General features: G+C 48.2%; 2 protein-coding genes across 8 annotated transcripts in view; one reads left to right on the forward strand and one right to left on the reverse strand.

The window, feature by feature from the left end:
• Dlg3 (discs, large homolog 3 (Drosophila)) overlaps window positions 1-15,294 on the forward strand; it is a 63,310-nt gene extending 48,016 nt beyond the window's left edge. For 4 of the 7 annotated variants that reach the window (XM_005401627.1, XM_005401628.1, XM_005401632.2 and 1 more), the window contains 10 exons: window positions 2,890-3,066; window positions 3,302-3,377; window positions 4,195-4,294; window positions 7,792-7,833; window positions 9,045-9,095; window positions 9,561-9,662; window positions 10,354-10,526; window positions 10,935-11,044; window positions 11,770-11,861; window positions 13,026-15,294. In XM_005401627.1, coding sequence (XP_005401684.1) covers window positions 2,890-3,066; window positions 3,302-3,377; window positions 4,195-4,294; window positions 7,792-7,833; window positions 9,045-9,095; window positions 9,561-9,662; window positions 10,354-10,526; window positions 10,935-11,044; window positions 11,770-11,861; window positions 13,026-13,132 — 1,030 coding nt within the window. In that variant the 3' untranslated portion in view covers window positions 13,133-15,294. Of the gene's footprint in view, window positions 1-2,889; window positions 3,067-3,301; window positions 3,378-4,194; window positions 4,295-6,120; window positions 6,167-7,791; window positions 7,834-9,044; window positions 9,096-9,560; window positions 9,663-10,353; window positions 10,527-10,934; window positions 11,045-11,769; window positions 11,862-13,025 lie in introns of all 7 variants that reach the window. The other 3 variants (XM_005401630.1, XM_005401631.1, XM_005401629.1) reach the window with 2 other exon arrangements.
• A 1,510-nt stretch (window positions 15,295-16,804) lies between these two features.
• Window positions 16,805-21,915, reverse strand: part of Tex11 (testis expressed 11) — a gene marked incomplete at its 5' end in the record, with an annotated part of 374,380 nt that continues 369,269 nt past the window's right edge. Inside the window, 3 exon segments of the mRNA XM_005401706.1 lie at window positions 16,805-17,032; window positions 18,943-19,010; window positions 19,635-19,699. Of these exon segments, the coding sequence (XP_005401763.1) occupies window positions 16,805-17,032; window positions 18,943-19,010; window positions 19,635-19,699 (361 nt within the window).

Raw genomic sequence — 21,915 nt, forward strand, 5'->3', positions numbered from 1 at the left:
CTTTTGCCGCTGAGCTAAATCCCCAGCCCTATACAACTTCCTTTTTTTGGCCTCATTTGTCAGGGATCTTAGAGGACCTTACAGCCGAGCGCAGACCTCTGAGGTAAACAACTCAAGCCAGTGCCTCGCATATTTGTTTCCTCACTTTCTTTTTAATTGACTTACATTTTTTTGAAAATTGTAAAAGGAACATATACTATGGTTAAAAAAACAAACCAAACAGTGCAATTCCCAACAGGCACTGGTATCAACTGGCATTCTTGTTGAAAAATTTGATCTCTTTATTTTGTTTTTACTTAACTCATGCAATATGTGTTTTAATGTTATAAGGTACCCGATATTAATCTTGGAAATAAACTGTTTTATTAATTTTGTTAAAACCTCAGATTCTTAAAAATTACAAGTAGTTGGAATCCTGGCACCCAGAAAACATGTTTACACTAACTTTATCATACGTTCTTCAGCTAGTTACTTTGGTTGCCAAAGGTCAGGCGTGGTTCTGGGAGATGCAAAAATATATATTGTGTTTTAATCTTGTAACCAGTAAACTCTGCATCCTAATCTTCTACATACTTTCCTAATCCACTTGGACATCTTCCATCTTTCTCAAGCTAATCTATCAATCTTCTCAAACTTAAGCCAAGTTCTGTTCTCAAATTTTGAAGCCCATAATGGCAGCGTTTCTCCTCGTCACTTACAATAAGGCTGCCTTGCTTATTGATCTTCATAGAAATGGCTGACGAATGCTTGCCTTGCTTTAGTGCACGTAGAATTTGGGTACTGGGAATTCATTCCAATTTGAATCTTGCACGGAGCCTGCAAAGGACCTCACCTCCTTATCTATTGACCTCTGCCTCTGTTCTTACTTCTTGAAGTGGGTACACTGAGGGAAATAAAGGGAATTTTGTTAAAAGTTTGGATGTTTTCATTTTCAAATCATTTGACATTTGTTTGTTTGTGACAGAGTCTTTTAGGGTAGTCCAGGCTGACCTCAAACTTGCAATTCTTCTGACTCAGTCTCCTGAGTGCTAGGATTATAGGTGTGCCCCACCCTACCCAGCTCTGACACTGAGTTTTAAGGATTCTGTTTCAACAACTTTAAAAAGTAGATGGGTATACTACTCTAAGATTTTACTATATTTTCTTTTATTTGGGCTTGCACATGGAGACATAGTATACTGAACTTAGAACTTTCAGCTGAGGTACAGACCACCAGATTGCAAATAGAAGTGCAAGTGTAGGAGCTCAGTTCTGAACAGTCTCCTGGGCTGTGTGTGCAAAGGTATAAAAACACTTCTGTCAGAAGATACGATGTAGATGGGTACAGCCTAGATTACAGGAAGAAAAAAACACAGCTTCTCACTGAAGCCCCCCATTTGTCATGATTCCATATGAGAAGTAGTTCCCTGGATAAGAAAAACAGAGACTATCCCAGGTGAGTTACTTCTTGGAAATAAGCTGGCATCAAGTACCAACCCAATCTCCCTGGGGCGGGGGTCAGGATTGAACTTGGAACTTGCTTTCCATTTGCTTCCCAATCTCTTCTCCCATTGTCCCATCACATATGAGATCAGATCAATGTTCCCAAAGCTCTTCTGGTGTGCTGCTTCCCTATTCGCAGATTTTAAGAGGTCAGTAGATTAAGTCTATCAAGGCCTTTTGAAATTTGCTCCAACCTCATGTCCAGACTTCCAGCTGCAGCCAAGCTGGTCTCCTCTTTTTCCATGAGCCTGCATAGTGCAGATTCCTACCCACCTTCTCCCACCTTCCCCTTTATTTATTTAATCTTTTCTATTTATTGCATGTCACAAAATGTGCAAGGTATGTGTATTAGTCAGCTTTCCTGATGCTGGGACAAAACACCTGACATCTACCACCTAAAGGAAGTTTAATTCGGCTCACAGTTTTGGGGTTTCAGCCAATGGGTGGCTGGCTCCAAGGGAGAAACACCCTGGTGGAAGGACATGGAAGAAAGCTGTTTACCTCATGGCAGTCAGGAGTGAGAAAGGAGGTGCTGGGGAAGGAAATATACCCCACCAAATACGCACGCCCAGTGACACACCCCTCCAACCAGCCTCCACCTCCCAGTAGCACATGTAGGTATGAACTCATCCATGGATTACTCCACTGAGGAGTATAGCACCTCTATGATCCAGTCCCCTTCCAATCCCCCACCACTGAACTTTTGGAGGACATTCTAGATCAAGACTAATAGCATGTCTGGTCAGAGGACTTGGGTTCTGTCCCAGGTAGTTAGATATGTGGTCTAGGTCAAATTATTCTTTTCCCCAAAACCTCTGTTCATCCATGTGTAAAAGAAAAAGAGTGACCCAGTAGACTATGGGGTTCCTGGCAACCAGATCACTTGGTTGTATGTTAGTGTTAGCCTTTTCCTTGGCTGCCTTGGGATACAGGGACCTTTTAAAAAAATATTTCCGCAGCATAAGGCTGAAATATAAGAGCAGTAACTCTTACTTTCATTGTTTGGGATTGTACTTAACCTTTTTTTGGATTTTGTCTTCAACTACTTTTCAAAAATATGCCTGTAAACTGACAGACCCCATTGGTAGAGCTGGTTTCCTAGGATGTAGGAGGGCTAGTCAGTGGATTCTACTTTAGGCTTCCTCTTTGTTTCAAGAAGCTGGGATTCATAAAAGATTTTCCTCATTCCCTTTGTTGGGGAAACGGGATGATTCTTGAAAATGAGGTGTATTTTCCATTTGGAGGACTAAAAGAAGGATGCAGTCTCCCAGAGAAGGCCTTCCTGTCTGATGTGCAGCTGCCACGTCTGTGCTATGGGGATTGGCCTTCCTCTGGCGGCTTTCATGGTACCTGTCTCCAGGACTGGAGGGTTGAGGTGATGACTTCATCGTTTACTGTATGTTTCAGGGCCCTGTTTGATTATGACCGGACTCGGGACAGCTGCCTACCAAGCCAGGGGCTCAGCTTCTCTTATGGTGACATTCTGCATGTCATTAATGCCTCTGATGATGAGTGGTGGCAGGCAAGGCTGGTGACCCCTCATGGAGAGAGTGAGCAGATTGGTGTGATCCCCAGTAAGAAGAGGTGAGTTGTCATGATCATGAGCGAGACCCTCCCAGGCCTCTTGCTGATGTCTGTCTTGTTTTCCTATTGTGCTATAAGTTGCTGGAGAATAGCATCTGTTCCTGATTATGCCTTTTTGGTAGAGAGTTGGTACTCAGGTTTTCATTCAGTGAGCCAAAGAGTGACTGCTGTGCCTGCTGCCGCTGCTAAGACCATGTACTGGCAGGAACAGGACTTCTTTCTGACTCCCAAACAGGGTGGAAAAGAAAGAGCGAGCTCGATTGAAAACCGTGAAGTTCCATGCCAGGACGGGGATGATTGAGTCTAACAGGGTAAGTGGGGACTGACCCCTAAGGAAATCAGCCAGGATGTGAAGAGGGGTGAGAGGCTTGGAGTTTGGTCTGATGGATGAGAGAACTGGGGAGCACAGAAGAATGTCTTTTTTTTTTCAGGGGGCTGGCTCTGTCCTGTCAGGAAATTGACTATTTTTCAGAAAGCAAAGAGAGGGAGCGCTTACAGTCTGCGGCTAGTCTGGGCCCCTTCCCCTGGGTTACTGGCTATGGAACATGTGTTGGAGTTGGCTGACTTGCCTGGGAAAGGTGCAACCACTCGTGGGTATCTCCCTGGCCACACACCCTGGCGAGACTGTGGGACCTTGAGCAGAACCTGGTATCATCTTGCCAGAATGCCTGCCCCGGAGCCCCCACCTCCCTTCAGAACACATGAGGCAGGCGGGCTCTCCATTTACCCCTTTTCTTCTATGAGCTTCGCAGGCCAAAGAACTTCCGGAGCTGTAGAGGGAAGAGAGGCACGGAGCAGATGACTCTGTGTCTGTCAGTGGCACCTTAGGGCATGTGTCCAGGAGGCCGAGTGCAGCTCTAGGACCTTTGTTCTTTAGGAAGTGCCAGTGAATGCTGTGAGGCTGGACTAGGTAGAAACCTCTAACATCCCTACAACATTTTCCTGTAAACATAATTTTCCTCTTACATCAACTTTCATTTAATCTCATAGACTCCATTTGTGAGAGATAATCTTTTATTTAGCTCACCATTGTCTCCATTTTAGTTTTTCTTGCATGCTTTAAAATCCATTGTTCTGTTTTTTTTTTTTTCTTCTGTCCTTCCCCTCCATCTTCATGTTCTTTCACAGTCGATCAAAACGAAACGTAAAAAGAGTTTTCGCCTCTCTCGAAAGTTCCCATTTTACAAGAGCAAAGAAAACATGGCCCAGGAGTGCAGCATACAGGAACGTAAGTAGCAGCAGAGTCCAGAGAGCAGACTGCCTCAAGCCCCGCCCTCTCGTCCTCCGTCGTCCCTTCCCTCTGGAGGAGTCTGGGCGAGGGCGTGAGCGCCTGCCTGCGCACACCTGCTTATTCGCAGTCAGGGCAGAAATTGGCCTGCGCGGGGAGATGTTGGGGCTTATTTGTCCAGCTCCTCACTTGGAATGAACGTTGGAGGCTCTGAGGTAGGACTGAGCCCAGGGCCAGCCTCCAGGAAGTCCCTGGCACTGGCCTTGGAAGTGCCAGATGGAGCTCTGCTGTGGTGGTGAGGAGCGGCTTTTAGCCAGTTTCAGGGTTAGGAAAACGTTTTTTCAAGAGAATAAGGTCAAGGGACTGGGTGTTGCTCCCCTGGCTCCTTCTTGTGTTTTCTTTCCCTTAACTTCATTCATCTATGTCAAGAGAAGAGCCTGTCCTTTCCCAGATTCCTGAAGAGGGGGCTGCTTCTGGAACCCCCCCCCCCCCCCCGCTGTGCCTAAGCACGCGGGGCGTCTTATGACTGGAAACGGGCTCGCGGTCACCCCAAAGTGCCTGCAGAGCCAGTTTCTACCAGAAAGCCCTTCCCGAATAAATGAGTTCATGCAGAAGCGGGACTGCTCAGCACAGTTCTAATAAAGATTTATTGAAAAGCACAAAGCTGATTTGGTAGGAAAAGAACTCTAACGCTGAAGTCCATTAACTTTAAGAATGAACTTAATCCTGATAAGTCTTCTGACTCTACCATGTTCTTCAAAAATTAGCTGTTCTGACCCTACCCTAAATATCAGGTCAGGCTTGACAGTTTCTCATTTGTGTCATTGTGAATGGTAAACATCTTTCATGTCCCAGTGACTCCTCTGTCTTACATGGAGGGATCTTGCAGCCCGGCTGATGGAACTGGCAAGAGACTGTCTAGTTCTGATAGGAAATGACCTTTATGTAGGCCTGCCTGAGTGACGCTCACGGTATGTGTGAGTTGTTGCTGTCTGCAGTGTACCTGGTAGGTACAAGGTGCCCTTGTCTGTATGAAGACCAGGGCTCATCATCCTGGGGTCCTTCAATGCCACGTGACAGAGGAAGTATAAGGCCATCTGACACAGAGGCCTGAGGTGATGTCACCACAGTTTACCAGGTGAGCCCCAGAAGTTCTATATTGAACTTAACCTGGGGAAATGTCTCCGCTCAGTGGTCCAGCAGGGCTGGTGGGTGCTCATTGGATGACACAGTTGAAACTCTCTACTGCCTGTTCTCCAGAAGCCCGGGTCATCAGGGCAGCTTTGGAAGCCACACCCTAGACAGCAGGAAGCTTTTCCTGAGGGATTAGGCCAGAGTAAGGCAGTACCGGGCAAAAGCTCCTCGAGGTGACGGTAATTGTCTCTGCCAACATAGCACACAGGGACGTGTGTCTTTCATATACCCATAGAATGAAATGTGATTTCAAGGGCAAAGCAGAGACCTGTACTCTACAGCTACACATTTGGTCAAAGCAGGTACTCTAAGCCTTGGAGTGTCACCTGCTGTTTCCTGTGGGCCTATGGCTATAGATTACCTCAGAAAGCTAGTCCGCTCTAAGGCTCTCTGGCAGCAAACTGAGTAGCGGCAAGTCCAGGTATCTTACCTCACCTAGAATGTTCTTTCTGTAGCAAAGTTCTTCACTTCGCTGTAGTTCTTAGGTCTTCGTGGCGTTTCATACTTCTGTCACTAATGCTTACCTGCTTCTGTATTCTTCCTTCCCTTGTCTTTTCTCTGTTTTTTCTCTGCTCCCTAATTCTCTTCCCACCTTCCCTTTCCCCCTCTGTCCTTGCTGTCTGTGAAATCAGGACTTCCCTGGGTTAAGTGACGATTATTATGGAGCAAAGAACCTGAGTAAGTGGAACTTACACACCATTAACTATATTTGTGGCGTGAATGGAGACAGCGAGGGTGGGGGTGTAGGGGACATGGGTGAGGGTGAAGGGTGATGGGAGGACAGTGTTTGTGAGAACTCTATTCCCACGGCAGGGGGAGGTACATGTGACTCCAAATGTCACACTTTTGCCCTTGGTCCCTGGTACCCTAACAGATCCCTAGGGCTCGTGTCTGTTTACCTTCTACACTCTCCAGTGGTGAGACCCAAGCCTGGGGCCCCACCTCAGAAGACGGGTGGGCCGAGTGCAGCTCTAGGGCGAGCACTCAGCTAATGTCCTGCCTCTGAGCAAGGGCAGGGCGCCTGCTAGTTGGATTTTTCTCTCAGGGACAACACTCTAAACAGCTGGGCTGGAGAATTGCAGCTCTTACAGTCCCCCTAACTAGGGGCAGCGGTGTGGTGAGCCTCTGTACCCACCTAGCACCTGGCCTAGTCCTGCAGACCCACTGCCATTTATAGATCATATACCGCTAGCCCTTAATCTCAAAAAACTTTGACCTCTCCATTCTGGAAAATAATTCCGGAGTGGAAACTGAAAGGACCTGGATGATGAGGGCTTAGTAGCTGACCCTGCTGCAGGCAGGGGTACAGGCAGATATGTGACCCTGTCAGGTGGCTTCTGTCAACATGTACTTTCCTTCAGTGAATTTTAAATGCCAGAGGTAAAAGAGTGTCATCAGGGATTGTTCGGGAACTAGCCACAGGTGGGAATTCAGCAGGTCCTTCCTGGGGGTGGGGGCCTGGCACGGCATGGTCTGCAGCAGTGTGGTTTGGGCTGAAACGAGCAGCGTCTCTCCATAGTTTGGTGTGTCCATGTCTCATCTTCATCTGCCTGTCCCTGCGGGAGGGGTGGGCTGTGTTTGTTCCCCCTGTGAAAGTGGCTGCGTGCTCGAACTTCCTATGCCCATGCTCAAAGAGAGGCAGATTCCAGCTCTCTGAGATGGGAGCACTGTCCTGTCCTTGATATTTCTGTCGGTTTGTGGCCTGTGTTTTCATATGTCTGTCTTGTGGTGGAAGGGGGTGCATCCCTGATCACTGCTGAAGCCCGGCCCTCCTCAGGAGCGGTGGCAGAGGGCTGTGGGGCCACAAGAGGACACTGGTGACTGCTCACCCCATCTAGCACTTAGCCACTTCGTGCTGGAGCACCACGCAGTTCTGTACTTTGGGGTGCAGTCTTGGGAGGAAATTCATGTGCAGCATGGTCCCTGGACTTCTCTCTGCAACTGTCCCTTCCTTTTCTTTCCTGCCATTAGCCTTGGGAGCTGCCTTTTGAGATAGGATTTGGAAATCATCCAAGTCAATTCACTTGATTCAGATGAAGAGTGCTGCTGGAGGAAGTGAGGCTGCTAGTGCTAAGGGAGGGACTTGGCAGATGCAAAGGGCTCTGGGGACAAGTAGGAGGAGGTAGCCAGGGCATCAGGATTGGAGCTGTGCCTCCCAGTTGGTGGCCTGGATGTGGCAGGCCCCCTTGGCCTGGCTCGGTTGACAGCTCAGTGTCTCAGTCCTGGAGCATTTACGTTTTGTGCTGCATGTGACCTCTCAGTGGTGTGTTCTGAATTGGAGTCTCTTTCTTGTTGGCTTGCAGAGGGAGTGACATCCAACACCAGTGACAGCGAAAGCAGTTCCAGTAAGTGTGTGTCATTCCCCCCATGTCATGTAGCTCCGCCATGTGTCTCAGCCATCCTCATTCCAGTGTTGCATGGCTGTCATTCCTGCTCAAAGGCTGCTGCTCCTTTTAGCCATGTGCACTTTGAGACCCTGGAAATGCTGTGGCCAGTTCTTTGTCCCTGTGGGATGGAGTTTGTTCTGTGGAGTAGAGGAGAGTATAAGCCCTGTAGTTCTAGCTAGGACCTGGCTTGAAATCATCCCTGCACCCTGGGAAGGGTGAGCCACCAACGAGCAAATCTCTGCCATGTGCACTGTGGGCTGAAGCTCCCAGCTTTGCAGATTTGTTCAGAGACCAAAAGCAACGTAGCTCCTGTGGGATACTGTCGTGAATCTGCCTTTCCAGGTTGCTAGGACCTCTTTGTCTTTGGTGGGAGTCTATGACCGGGAAGGGAATTACCCAGTTTTCCTTGGCAGGCCCCTTGACTAGACCAGAGAAATTACAACTCAAACCTTATGACTTCTTGGGAGATGTTGGCCTTTCAGGAGCTGTGGTGGTTAGAGACCCTGAAAAATCTGCCAAGAGTTAGATTCAGAGAAAACCTTTCAGCAAGCACGCTGGGTCTCAATGCAGATATCACTGCCTCCCCTCGTTTTGCTGTCAGCTACTTTGGGACCTCCAAGTTCCCGGTGCCAAGTGGCTCTGCGACTCTTTCAAGGAAACCTCATCATTGCCAGGCTACGTGGAGCTCCACCATGAAGAGAGAGCAGGCTCAGCACTGCTCTTAAAGGGCACTGGAGATCTAGGCCCAGCCATGCACCACTTTCTTTTGATATTTCGTGGGGGAGGGTAGGTAGACGCACCCTTAAAAGGGCAAAGTTAGGCTGCGGCTTTGTGGACCTGCATGAGTGTTTTAACTACTGCCTATGGGTAAAGGGATTCGGCCAAGTGTGTGTCAACCAGCTGATGTATCCCTGGGGTTCTTTCTAGAGCAAGGGAACCACTGAGCATACCTGACTGTTACCTGTAAGAACAGTTACTAAAAAGTTGAGGTAGTTTTAGGAAAGGTATCCTGGCCACGGGGCCGCCACTGCTTCTTGCCAGTGGAAAGCAGACAGGACCAACAGAGACCCCTTGAAAAGACAATGTTACAGCATGGGTGGGGAGGAGTGAATGCTGTACAAAGGGAGGCAGATCATGAAGGGCTAACCTGTCTCCCTTTTTTGTTGTAGAAGGACAAGAGGATGCTATTTTGTCATATGAACCAGTGACCCGGCAAGAAAGTAAGCCCCCCTCCAGAGTCTCACCTTGGCGCCACTCTCCCGTGGCAGTGGCAGGCTGCCCCAGTGGGCGGCTGTGGAGGGGCCGGGAGAAGGAAGGCGACTTGCCGCTCATCCAGCCCTGGCTGCTGAGCGCAAGGGGGGGTCTGCTTCCGTGGTGCTGCTGCGACTAAAAGAGGCCCGTCCCTCCTTCCAGCAGCTGCTCTGTTAATAGCCTTGCTGAGTTGCTGGGGTCCACGCAGAGATCTCCCCTGAATCCATTGGAAGGGGAGTTGCTTCAGGCAGACTTGTTTGGGACTTAGATATTCTCCAGTTAAAGGCTCTATGTAGTCAAAAAGCAGAGAATGGCCGGGGGTGTCTCCCCGTTTTGAGTGGCGGCTCCAAAGCCTCCCTGTTAAGACAGACTTGGAGGTGGGACAGGCTGCCAGCGAGGCCTCAGTTCACTGTCTCCATATTCTCCCTCCTCAGTTCACTACGCAAGGCCTGTGATCATCTTGGGCCCAATGAAGGACCGAGTCAACGATGACTTGATCTCCGAGTTCCCGCATAAATTTGGATCCTGTGTGCCACGTAAGAGCCCAGGCAGGCCCAAAGGAGTGAGGCTTGCTGCCTGGGAATTGTTTTTTTGTGGAAAAGGTCTGGTATCAGGTTCTAGGGCTCTCTGGGAACAAGATACATCTGACAGCCTGAAAACAGTTGGCAGCAGTAGATTCCCCCCAAAACTGATAATGTCAGGAAGGCCATGATTTGATGAACCATCTGTTAGTTTTACTGAATCCCATGCCAAGTTTTGCACCCTCTGCCAGCCTTGGCTCCAGATGCCTCACCTTTCTGGTCAGGTTTAAGCTAAAGCACAAACCAGACTTGGTGGTACACACCTGTAATCCCAGCTATTGGGAGGCTGAGGCAGGAGGACTGCAACAAGTTTGAGACCAGCCTGGGCTACAAACTTGAACTCAAGGCCAGCCTGAACTGCATAGCAAGACCCTGTCTCAAAAAGACAAAATAAATAAATCAATAAAGTAAAGCGCATATACCACACCCCTGTCCCTCATCCCCTGGAGGTTGGAAGAAGAGTAGATAAGTCAGACTTCTTCCCAAGTGCTACGTAGCCCCACCCCTACCTCCACCCCCACCCTACACTCATCCGAAAAATTATTCGAATGGCTTTGTGGCCCTCCCAGGTGGGAGAGGATCAGGGTTAGTGGCCCAGCACAGATCACTGCCCTTGGGCCTTACAACGTTTCCTTTCTTTCTTCAGACACCACCCGGCCTCGGCGCGACAATGAGGTGGATGGGCAGGACTACCACTTTGTGGTATCCCGAGAGCAGATGGAGAAGGATATCCAGGACAACAAGTTCATTGAGGCAGGCCAGTTCAATGACAACCTCTATGGGACCAGCATCCAGTCAGTGCGGGCAGTGGCAGAGCGGGTAAGCAGAGGCGGCAGCCCGCTACCTGTGTGCCTCAGAGGGAAGGCAGAAACGCTCAGACCAGGTGCCACTTATGTCCTCATCCTTCCACCACAGGGGCTACTAAGTGGTACTGTTGACTAAAGCCATGGCAGCTCTGCCTGTTACCAGCCTCGCAGTAAAGGTGTCGCTCTTCTTTATGAAACTAATACCGGAGCGTCACCCACCAAGCATAGAGACCCACCCCCAGGCCGATAGGGACTTTGCTGGTAGTAGAAGCAAAAAGCGTGGCCTGAACACCTCAGGGAGAGGATCTTCTGGGTCACTCTGGGTGGCCCTGCCCAGCCCCCTACCCCCATGGACGTTTGGAATGGCCTTCGGGGTTGGGTGGATAGGGAGTGGTGAGCTGATACAAATTTGCTTTTCCAGGGCAAACATTGCATCTTAGATGTTTCCGGCAATGCTATCAAGAGACTGCAGCAAGCACAACTTTACCCCATTGCCATTTTCATCAAGCCCAAGTCCATTGAAGCACTTATGTAAGTGTTTGCTGAGACTCGAAGAAGCCCAGCTAGGATGGGGCCCTGAAAAAAAAAATGGAGAATACAGTGACGTGTTGGGCAGGGGAGATGTCTTAGTTGCTCTTCTTGTTGCTGAGATAGAATACCTGACACCCAAAGTTAAAGGAAGAAAGGTTTTTTTAACTCAGTTTGTAGAGGTTTCAGGCCATAATTGGCTGGCTCCAAGGCAGCGGGGCAGGGCAGAGGGGCATCACAGAGGAGAAAAAGTTTATGGCAAAGTGCGCAGGTGAGAGCACATTAGCCCTTTTCCTGTCCCTTTTATTGTATGCGGACTACGTGCCCTAGGCTGGGTGTAGCACTCACACCCTAATCCTAGCCAGAACTATGCCAAACCAATCAGTGGACTGACGTAGTAATCACACCCTTGATCCCAGCACCGTACACTCTAGATCCAGCCACCTCTGAAAAACCTGCTCCCATGACTACAGGAGGCTTTGGGCGACATCTAGACACAACATCTAAGAGGAGGGATACAGTGAAAGCTTGAAGGAAACTTGATGCTCCAGCACCAACCACACGCCGCCCTTCCATTCTGAGTACCTAGAAGAATTGAGGAAGGAGTTAATCACAGGCCACTGTGAGAGGATAGTTTAGCAGATTTTTAGGGAACCTGGAACAACTGTTTATGTTAATTAAAACATAGGATCTCCTTTGGAGCTATTTTTCTTCTGTGTTGTTGGCAGGGAAATGAACCGACGGCAGACGTATGAACAAGCAAATAAGATCTATGACAAAGCCATGAAACTGGAGCAGGAATTTGGAGAATACTTTACAGGTAAGAACCTCTGCTCCCTAGCCACAGGTTCTGTGGGACTAGCCAGACACTGCTCCTGAAAATGTCTCAGAGAGCTTTAGACAGAGTTTAGAAAGCTTGCTCAGAATTTCTGGATGCTTTGGAGCTGGTGAGCTCAAACCTTTCCAGAGGACTGAGGTTCCTTCCCTCCGGCTATAGCTGTTTAGCCGGTTTATAGTGTGAACTGCTTGCCAAATGCTGCGTGGACTGTTGGTTTGTTTGTTCTGTCTTCTGTCCCTCCTAGATTACAGGGCCCTCTATTACTTTGTTTCCCTTGCCTTCAGCTCTTCCTCTTCCCATTCTCTGCCTTGCGTGTTTTAGGTGCTGAATAAACGTTCGTTGATGATTTCTTGGCGTGGTGTTCCAGTTGTCTGTCGGCGTGTGTGAGTGTGCATGTGTGCGTGTGCACGCGCGCGTGTGTGTGTGTCTGTGTCTGTGTGTGTGTGTTTATATGCTCACTTACTTTAGAAGGTCAGCCTCTAAAATGTTGGGAAGCTTCCTATGTGATCATCCCTCATCTTTTAAAGTACAGTGCCGTATGTATGTGTGTGTTGCTGGGCAGTTTAAATAAATCCTCGTTGGTGGTGCTGACAGGCTAACTGGTTAAGAATTCAGAAATGTCCTTGCATACTTTGGGTCTTTGGAGTCCCTTTAACACCAGCACCCGTGTCCTTGATTGTTGGGCCAGCCTCTGCCACAGAGCAAATGTGACAGCCCTAGGAGCACTGCCTCTTGCCAAAAAAGTGTGGCTTGCTGCTCTTCCTCTTGATAACTGGGATTTTACCGATCTTTGAGTGAAGTTGGTTTAGAATCAATCACAAGCTGCCAGCCTTATGGCAGCCAAGAGCAACACGAGCTGCAGTGTCTGGCATGTAGTGGGTGCTCAGTAAACATCTTTTAAATAAACACTTTTCCCCGTTTGCTACTACTTGGTCTCACTGTCTCAGAGAGGGGCTTCTAGCCAGCTCCCCTCCTACCCTGAACTCGCAGAAAGCCGACTAGAGAAACCAAAGCCAAACCCGAACTTTTGTGAGCGCCCATCCTGGCTGGGGGGCATTGTAGGGTTGTTGGGAGAGGCAGCATGGCCGGGGTTTGGGGGATGTGCTGTGGACCACAGTAATAATTTTGTTTTCCTCTTCACTTTAGCCATTGTACAGGGTGACTCACTGGAAGAGATTTATAACAAAATCAAACAAATCATTGAGGACCAGTCTGGGCACTACATTTGGGTCCCATCCCCTGAAAAACTCTGAAGAATCCCCTCCAACCATTCTCTTGTGAGCAGAAGAAATCAAGTCCCTCTTCCTTCCTCCCTCTTCATTCCTGTCCCTATGGGGAGAACAAATGACTACTGTTCTTGTCCCCTTTTTTAGATATGTCGAAAATTGAGTTTTCTAGTCCTGTTCTTTGTTTTTGTTTTTTTTTAAATTTTGTTTTGTTTTAGTTTATTTTGGGGGATGATGCCATCTCACTCATCATGTTACTGTGCCCATTCCTGCATGGACCTTTCCCAAGCGCTAGCACAGGTGCAAATCCATCAGAGCCATTGTTTTCATAAAAACCAAGCAGAAGCGAAGAGAAGCGAGGAGGACTGATGGAAAGACAGACTCTGGACAGCTGCACGGCTTGTGAAGTGAGCTAAGTGCACCATGTGATGAGGTGCTCCTGGGCATTTCTACCCACCTGTACTGCTGTCTTGCAGCTCAGAATGGTGCAACGTAATGGCAACAGAAAGTATCTTATTTATATATAGATATATATGTAATTTATATAAAATATATAGAAATTATTATATATATATTATACGCTCTCCTATAATATATATATATATATTCACACACATTGGGACTAGAAAATCTATGGAGACTTCATCAGTGGTACTATGTTATTAGAGAAATGCTTTAATTTTCATATTCCAATCAGATGGCATCTTCTATCCCACCTGGTTGGGGAGAGATTGAAAATGGTTGTAAGTGCTGTACCAGGGGCACTTGCATTTGTCATTCTCTTGAGAGCTGAGGTTGCTGGAAGTGGTCAGCCTGGGGCCTGAGAGAAAAAGGGCTTTTGCCTGGGGCAAGAGGGTTGGAGCCTTGACCCCAAAGCAGCTGCTGCCCTTGAGGTACAGTCAGTCTTGTGTGCTGAGAGACAGAGAATGGCTAATTATGCTCCATATAAAATTGCCTATTGTTTTATGCCACCTGATGTGTCTGCATGAGAGGTTTCCTTTTGTTCATTTTTAAGCTGCTGTTAAACCAAAACCATGTTGTGCTACTGTGTCAGCCTTTTCATTGTTCCAAATTTTACTTTTACTATTTAAGTGAATGCATAGAATCCAATTTGCCAATGTTCTAAAAGCTTATGAGGTACTGAAGGAGCCAAGCCTTCGGGGACAGTAGGCGACCCGGACTTGGCCATCCAGTCAGCAGAGGGAAAGCAGGGGCTGGTGAGGGCTGAGGGTAGGAGCTGGGGCTCTGCACTACCATGCTGGCCCCTCACTTACCTGCCAAGGACGAGCTGGACTTGGCTGAGGTCTCTTAGTGGGGCTGCTGACAAGCAGAGGAGGCACTTGCCTTCTGACTCTGCCGGGACAGCAAGACAGTGCCAGGCTTGGCCAGCCGCAGAAGGAGTTTGATTTTGATTTTTTTTTTTGTTGCAGCTGCTCCATATGCCCTACCCTAGCCACCTCACCAACAGCTGGTAGCTTACTGTTTCTTCAAGAAGAAAGTAGATTTTAATGCTGTAAATTTGAGCTGTAGAGCTAAGACTTGCTTACTGGTGAGCTGTGCAACCTTGTTGCTTTTTCCCAGAGTCTGATAGCAGTGACTGTGGTCCAGGGAGCTTTCCTCCTACCACCAGTGTAGGCAGCAGGTGTGGTTCTGGCCCTACCCCATCCCACTGTGCTCTTCTGAAGCCAACGTGCCTCCCTCACCTCCATGCCAGAGGGATGACGCAGGGGAGAACATAGAAATGCTTGGCCCTAGAGTTGAGCCACTAGGTTAGGACTGGTGCAGACAACACAGTGTTGAAGATGTTTTAAGCACTACCAGCCAAATTTAGGAAGTCTGCTCCCAGTTACCCTACCAGCATCATGAGGCTGAACTGTGAAGTATGGGGCCCACAGGTAGGGTAACGAAAGGGGGCAGCAGCTTTCCCTTGGGCAGTACACTGGAGTGAAGGCAAGTGGCATCAAGTGATAGCTGCCCGTGACTCCGATGAGGGAGGTGAGCAGGGAGTGTTGATTCTCTGGCGGTAACCAAGTGATGCGTTGGTGGGAACGATGCTCAGCCCTCCCTCTCTCCCTCGCTCCCTCCCGGGGAAGAAGAGCAAAGATTCAAAGTAAGCATGACACTAGTTGGTTTACCAGTGTTCCTTCCAAGGAGACATATATTTTTTAATAAACGATAGTTGCAATGAACTGTGGCTCAGAGAACTTCTTGAAGCAGCCGGACAGTGTGGGGAGGGGCTGCACATTGGGAGGACTCCATAGTTGCCTGGAGCCGAAAGGCCCTCTCAGTGAGGAGGACCATCCTTGGGATGGGTGGGTGTGGCCCCCAGGCGGTGACAAGTCTTTTGTGAAAGCCCTGTGTTCGGTCTTCCACCCTGGTCCAGAAAGGCACCAGGCCGGACGGGGCTCCACGTTCTTGATGGTGAAATGTGGCATTTTCTCAAAGCTACACAAGGTGGGAAGAAGGCCTGCTGCAATTAAGGTGCGTGACAGAAAAAGCAATGATAAAATGGTCAGTGAATGCTATCTGCCAGCTGCCCCTGTTTCCCAGAATGAGGGTAGGATGAGCCCAGGTCCCAGAGGGCAGCTGCACCCCTGCTGCCTTCCAGAGGAACAGAATTGCTCTGAAGGTGTTTCTGACATGACTGATCCCCTGCAGCTTGTGCGGAGTGCTGCCGTGATTAAGGTCAAGAGCAATGATGAACTGAATGAGTAACCTGAAAGTGTGTGGGCTGAGCCCCAGGGAGGATAATCACTCACTTGTTTGTGGCACCTTACAGTATATGGCAGTGGTGGCAAACCTATGGCATTCATGCCTCAGCAGGCTGTTTGTATCATTGAAAGCTCTAAAAGGTTCACCATCACTGGTGTATGGGCTCCTACTTCCCCACATTCTTTCTGTTTGCTAGTGGGCAGCCCTACAAAAAGGAGGCTCCAAAGGTTCTCTAAGAGTTTTAAGGAGATTCAGCTCCAAGTGCAAAGGGAACAAAGATTTTGCTTATAGTCACACAGTGCGGAGACCATCTTCACAGATGATGTCCTTCTTAGAGGAAAGTACAGGTAAAGAAAAGCTTGCTCCAGTCTGAGAGGCTGAGCAGCTCAGAGACACCAAAGGGAGGCCCGCTAGATAAGGCCCTGCCTTTGCTGGGGAGATAGGTCAGTGGCAAAGTGCCTGCCTGGCAAGCACAAGGTCCCGAGTTCAATTCCTGGAACCAAAAACAAAAACAAAAACAAAGAGGAAGGTCACTGTCAGGGCCGAGGATATAGCTCAGCAGCAAAAGTGCCTGCCTGGCAAGCGCAAGGTCCTGAATTCGATTTCCTGGTACCAAAAACAAAAAAAAAACCACAACAAAAAAAGGCCCTGCCTTCATCAGGAGCTAACATGGGTCCCCTCTCAATTCTGCTGCTGACACCACAACTGATCTGTAATCTTCGTCTTGAACAGGAAGAACCTCATGCAATGATACCCATGACTAAATAAAAATTTATTCAAATGCAAATGACCAATTTTATCTTAGGTTGAAAGTATTTTTCTAGAAATCAGCTAATGAATGCAAAATCTTTGTGGGAAGCCAGCATGGATGTTGAAGGGCTCAAAGATGAAGCTAACGTTGGATGCAGACAAAAGTAGGATTGAGAAGCTGAGCAAACACAACATGGGACTGAGAAGGGGCTCTGGGCTCGAGCAGGAAGATCACAACTAAAGGCCACCAGAACCTTTTCTGCAGGGACAATATCGGCCTGATGGCAACCACTGAAGCCGAGGTATCAGAGAGCCTGCAGCAGGCAATAAGATGAGCAGGTGTTCAGTTGCTTTGTAAGACAGCTGACGAGTTAGTGCTGAAGTCCAAAGCAAGCCTGGGGGCCTGTTGGGCTCAGCTGCGGCTGTGGCCAAGTCATCCAGCTCACTATTCCCAAGTTTTGTCTTCTGTCATGTTGAGGATTTCATGGTTTCAGTTCCATTAATCTTATTGTCCATTCAGTCATTCCCTTGGCATCTCTAGCTAGAAGATTTCCTTGACATTGCAAATAACTTCCTGAAGCTCAATTTCCAGTTTCCTCAAAAGCCTCTTTCTTGCCCCCTCACTTACAAGTAATGGTAGAACTGGCTCCTGCACACCTCAGTTCCTCCTCACTGAGCAGAGTGTTCATCTCTGTTCTTTGCTAGATGAAGAATTTCTTCAGCGATAAGGCCCTGACAAGACGTTATCTGCAGAGCTGGTCCAAACTGTTATGTTCTGGGTGAGGCACACTGGGACCTTTTTCCACTTTATACTGAATGGGCTGACTGCACATCTCTTCCCCGGCAGGCCAACCACAAGCGGCTACCACTTCCAAGAACTGGCAAATGGGTTGCTTGGGAGGGGGGTTCCAACGTGTCCTAACCCAGTGAGGAACATGGCAAGAGAATGCTCTGACTGGCCTTGGCGTCACCCAAGCGGGCCTCCCAACCACCCTCAGGAACAGCTGACAGTGGTGCCTCGCCCCCAGGCCCTGCTCCCTACAGGAAAAAACTCCAGGCTCTTTGGCATGGCCCTTTCTTCTTGCAGGCTCTGGTCTTTACCCCCTGCCTCAATCTCCTGCTGTGAGCCCCTCCGCGAAAGCCATCTGAATTCCATGAATGCACTGCAAACCTTGAGGCTTAGCCCCTGCTTCTTTTCAGTCCATAAATGCCCTCACCGTCACCTCATCTTGCTTCAGTGGAAGACTCAATGCCTTTTACAAACTACCTCCTCTCCTCCTGCACCAGAGATAGAATTCACCTTCCCTTCCTTTGTTTTCCTTTGACATCACTGTGACAGCTCACTTTTATTTCCTGCTTGCCATGTGCCAGGCACTATACCAAGTGCTTTATGTATGCTACCTCACCTATTGCCAAAACCAGCCCGATGAGCTAGGTACCCTTATTATCCCTGTTCTCCAGATAAGGAAACAGGTGCAGGGTTGTCCCATGGCTAGTGCAAAGTGTGACTGAAAAATATGGTGAATATTAAACTGATTACAAGAAAACACATATTGCCGCTAATTCCCCTCAAAATACTCCCTCTCACTTTGAACGTATCCCATCCTTCTGTGAATGTCACCTCTGAAGCAGTTCCGAAAGTCCTCTTTCAGGAGCGCCTTTGGTTCTGTTGTTGTGGCTGACTTGATGTCCTGAATTGATTAAAATGTTTATCTTTCATGGTCATTTTAACTCTGGGGAAGAGCCAAAGTCAGTGAGTAAGGTGGACGAGGACATTGGGAGCCTGCCTTTCCGTTGGCTGGTACTCCCTGGCAGCATTCACCACAGTTTTGATCACATCTCAAAGACACAAAAGAGGACTCTCAGAAGTGTGTCAAAAAGTGCAAGAACCATGGGATAAGTGTTCACAGTGAGGTTGAGTTTTTTGAGGGGGATTAATGACCATGTACCTTTCACTGTAATAAATTTTATTTAAATATTTGCAGTATATCTTGATCATCTTGAGTGACAGAACTCTAAGCCAAACAAGTTATCTGGCCACAGCTGTGATGCTTTTAAGCACACCCTGGTCTGTCACTTTGTCACACTTAGAACATTGTCCCGCCCTCATCTCTACACCTGTCTTCCTCTCTAGCTTCCTCTTTTTATTTTTTGGTATTTGGGACTGAACTTACATTGAGCTACATCCCCATCCCTTTTTATTTTTTTATTTTGAGACCATCTTGCCAAGTCACTAAGTTGCCCGGGTCAGGACTGAATTTGGGATCCTCCTGCCTCAGCCTCCCAGAGTACTGGGATTATAGCCATGTGTTACCATGGCTGGCTTAGTCTCCTATTTCAGAGCAGAGACTTTAGATCAGTGGTGGGGAACCTACGGCACATGTGCCACAGCCTTTGTCATCGAAAGCTCTAAAAGGTTCGCCATCGCTGCAATCTTGCTCATCTGCAAATCCCCAGCAGTTAGTGCAGCACCCACCATAGGGTAGGTGCTTGGGCTGGAAGAGCTGCACTAAGACTGGCTAGGCCCTGAGGGAAGTGCTAGGACTAGGTCTAACCTGTGGGGAGCGTGAGTTGGTTTGTTTCCCGGGTTCTTTGCACCTTTCACTGGGGGCTTGCTCCAGCCTATGCTGCCGCTTTCTCACCATCAACTGTATGCTGTTCTTCGGTTCTATTCTTTCTTTTTCCTTTGCTAGCTTCTCACCCAGAGCCAAACTGTCCTCCTGCCCCAAGCCCCATACTGTCCAGTGCTTAGCACAAATCTCAGCCAGCACTAAAAGCCCTCAAAGGCTGGCTTTCCTCCCAGGCATGAAGTTCAAAGGATATGAAGATGCTTTGTCCCTGCTCTCCATGCCCCTGTCCACAGGCTCCCTCAGCCTGCAGCTCTGAGCACTTGCTCTCTGGAAGTTTCATCATTGTTCTACCCTTTCATGCTCCAGCTCTCATCTGTCTCCTTAGGCCATCGCATCCATGTCCAAAATGCTGATTATTTACACGTTCAATGTAGTCTATTGTCCTCGTCATGGCCCCTACCCTTGTAGTCAGGAGCTCCTGCGTGGGCAGCACTTACCAATGATCGCTGTGCTTGGTGCTGGAAGAACAAGGACAAAGCAAACAGTTCCGTTTCCAAGGAGCCTATAATGAAGAGAGGGAGCAACGAGGAAGTGAATGAATAGAGTGACACATTAGGGCAAAGGTGATGAAGAAAATGCACAGGATGCACTGACAGAGGCCACAGTGGGAGGCCTGCTTAGAAAAGCCACCTAGGGAAGGCCTCTCTGAAGAGGTGACATTCGGGCTGAGACCTGCAGTATTAGCAGAAGGGATGTGTGGGCTGTGGGGAGGGGAGGATTGATTTCACATCCTGGCCCTAACCTGCTTTTGCCAGTTACCTCCTGATAGTTCTCAACAAACCAACGCAGCCTCTACCCCTTTACGTCAGAGTAAGCTCTCCGGAGTGTTTCTCGGCCCATCTCTTCTTTAATGAAACCGTGCAAGCTCCAGCTCAAATGTCACCTATTCTGATGACACTGTTGATCACTCCAGAGGAGCTCCACCTCCCTGCTCTTGCAGCTCCCTAGCCTCACTGAGCCTACTTTGGCCTCCCTCACTTGGTAGCTATTTGTTGATAATACTCTTCCTCAACTAGACAGAAAAACAAGTACAAGGCCGGGGGTACATCTGCCCTATCTTTCCACCCCTCAGAGCAACTAATGACGGCCTTGCGCGTGACACAACTGTCCAGCTTCCCCTTTCTGGGCCTCACTGTCTTCACTTGAAAACATGAGGAAATTGGACAGATGATCTTTAAGGCCTCTTCTAGCTCTCACATTTGTTGAGGATGATAACAATAGTAGATTTCTAAAGGGCATGAGTTATGCTGAATCCCTTGCAAAAAGACAGTCCATGCTTTTCTGTGAATTTACAGTTAAAAAACAAAAACAGCAAGGAAAATGACAAAAGGCTTGAATGCAGCTGCCAAGGAGCATGGCACATGAGCACATTTGGTTTATACACAAACATTACACACAGGCAGGCGCAGTGCCCGCTGTGAGGGAGCAAAGGATCCCTGGGCGATGCTAGACTAGGACCAGGAGAAACTGCCTTTTCCCAGTTGGACAGAGCTTTCAGCTCCCAGGACAGTTTAAAGAAACAGAAAACTTTGAGATAGAATCACTTTTTTCAATCGGACCAAGAAATGGTGCTGAGGAAATACAGGAATGGAGGGGCCCAAAGTAGCCCTAGGTACCCTGTGAGGAAGCTTGAGGTCCCCACCTATCACCGGGGCAGCTACTGAGATGCTGAAAGAGCGGCATGGGGGAGGCGGGGCGGCGGGGGGGGGAGCCTCAGGGGTCACTACACCAGGCAGTGTGGGGCTTTGCGCTTCCGGCACAGCGGGACCTGACCGTGCTGCCGTGGCTAGTTCTGGAAAGAATAGCCGGCTTGGGGCTATCACGTTCCTCTCATATTTCCCTCGGTCTGGCTTTCGCTCTCATCGCTTCACTGAAATTATGCCCTCTAAAGTAACTTGCAGGGCTGGGGATTTAGCTCAGCGGTACAGCGCCTGCCTGGCAAGCGTGAGGTTGTGAGTTTGATTCCCGGTACTGGAAAAAAAAAAGAAGTGACTTGTAAGTCACAAGTTCTACTGTCACAGGCCTCATTCTCATCAGCCATTCTTATATTTCCTTTTTGAACCTTTTTCCTTGGCCTCACTGGCACTAGCTTCTTGGTTCTCCTACATCTGCTTTTCTTTTTTTTTTTTTAATTTATAGTTCTATTAGTACATGTTTGCAGGACATAATGGTCATCCTCATGGGGAGTTCGTACATATACATAACACATCTTAATTCTTTTTTTCATGCCCTTCCCTTGCTTTCCACCCTCCTCCCTCCATCTCTTGGTTCCCTTCCCTTTTTCAAAGATCTCCCTATTCCCTATTATCTATCTTTTATTTAGATAAAATCCCTTTATTTACATTTGGGTTTCTCATGTCAGAGAAACCAAGCAATATTTCAACTTGTGTGTCTTCTTTACTTCACTTAACATTATGGTCTCAAACTGCACCCTTTTTCTTACAAATGACTGAAATGTGTCCTTATTTATGGCAGAGTAGTACTCCATTTTGTATAAGTACCACATTTTGTTCATCTATTCATCTGTTATGGATGTAGAGGCTGCTTCCAAGATTTACCTTAGTTCTGATGCTCTAGACATGACTATGCATACATCACTTTGGTGTGATGTCTTCAACTTTCAGGAAGATATCTAGAAGGAAATAGCTGAGTCAAATCAGTATAGAATCTCCATACTGATTTCCATAGTAGTTGTACCAGTTTACATTTCCACCCAGA

The sequence above is a fragment of the Chinchilla lanigera genome, unplaced genomic scaffold (assembly GCF_000276665.1).
Source record: "Chinchilla lanigera isolate Chin_1 unplaced genomic scaffold, ChiLan1.0 scaffold00074, whole genome shotgun sequence".
Lineage (NCBI taxonomy): Eukaryota > Metazoa > Chordata > Mammalia > Rodentia > Chinchillidae > Chinchilla > Chinchilla lanigera.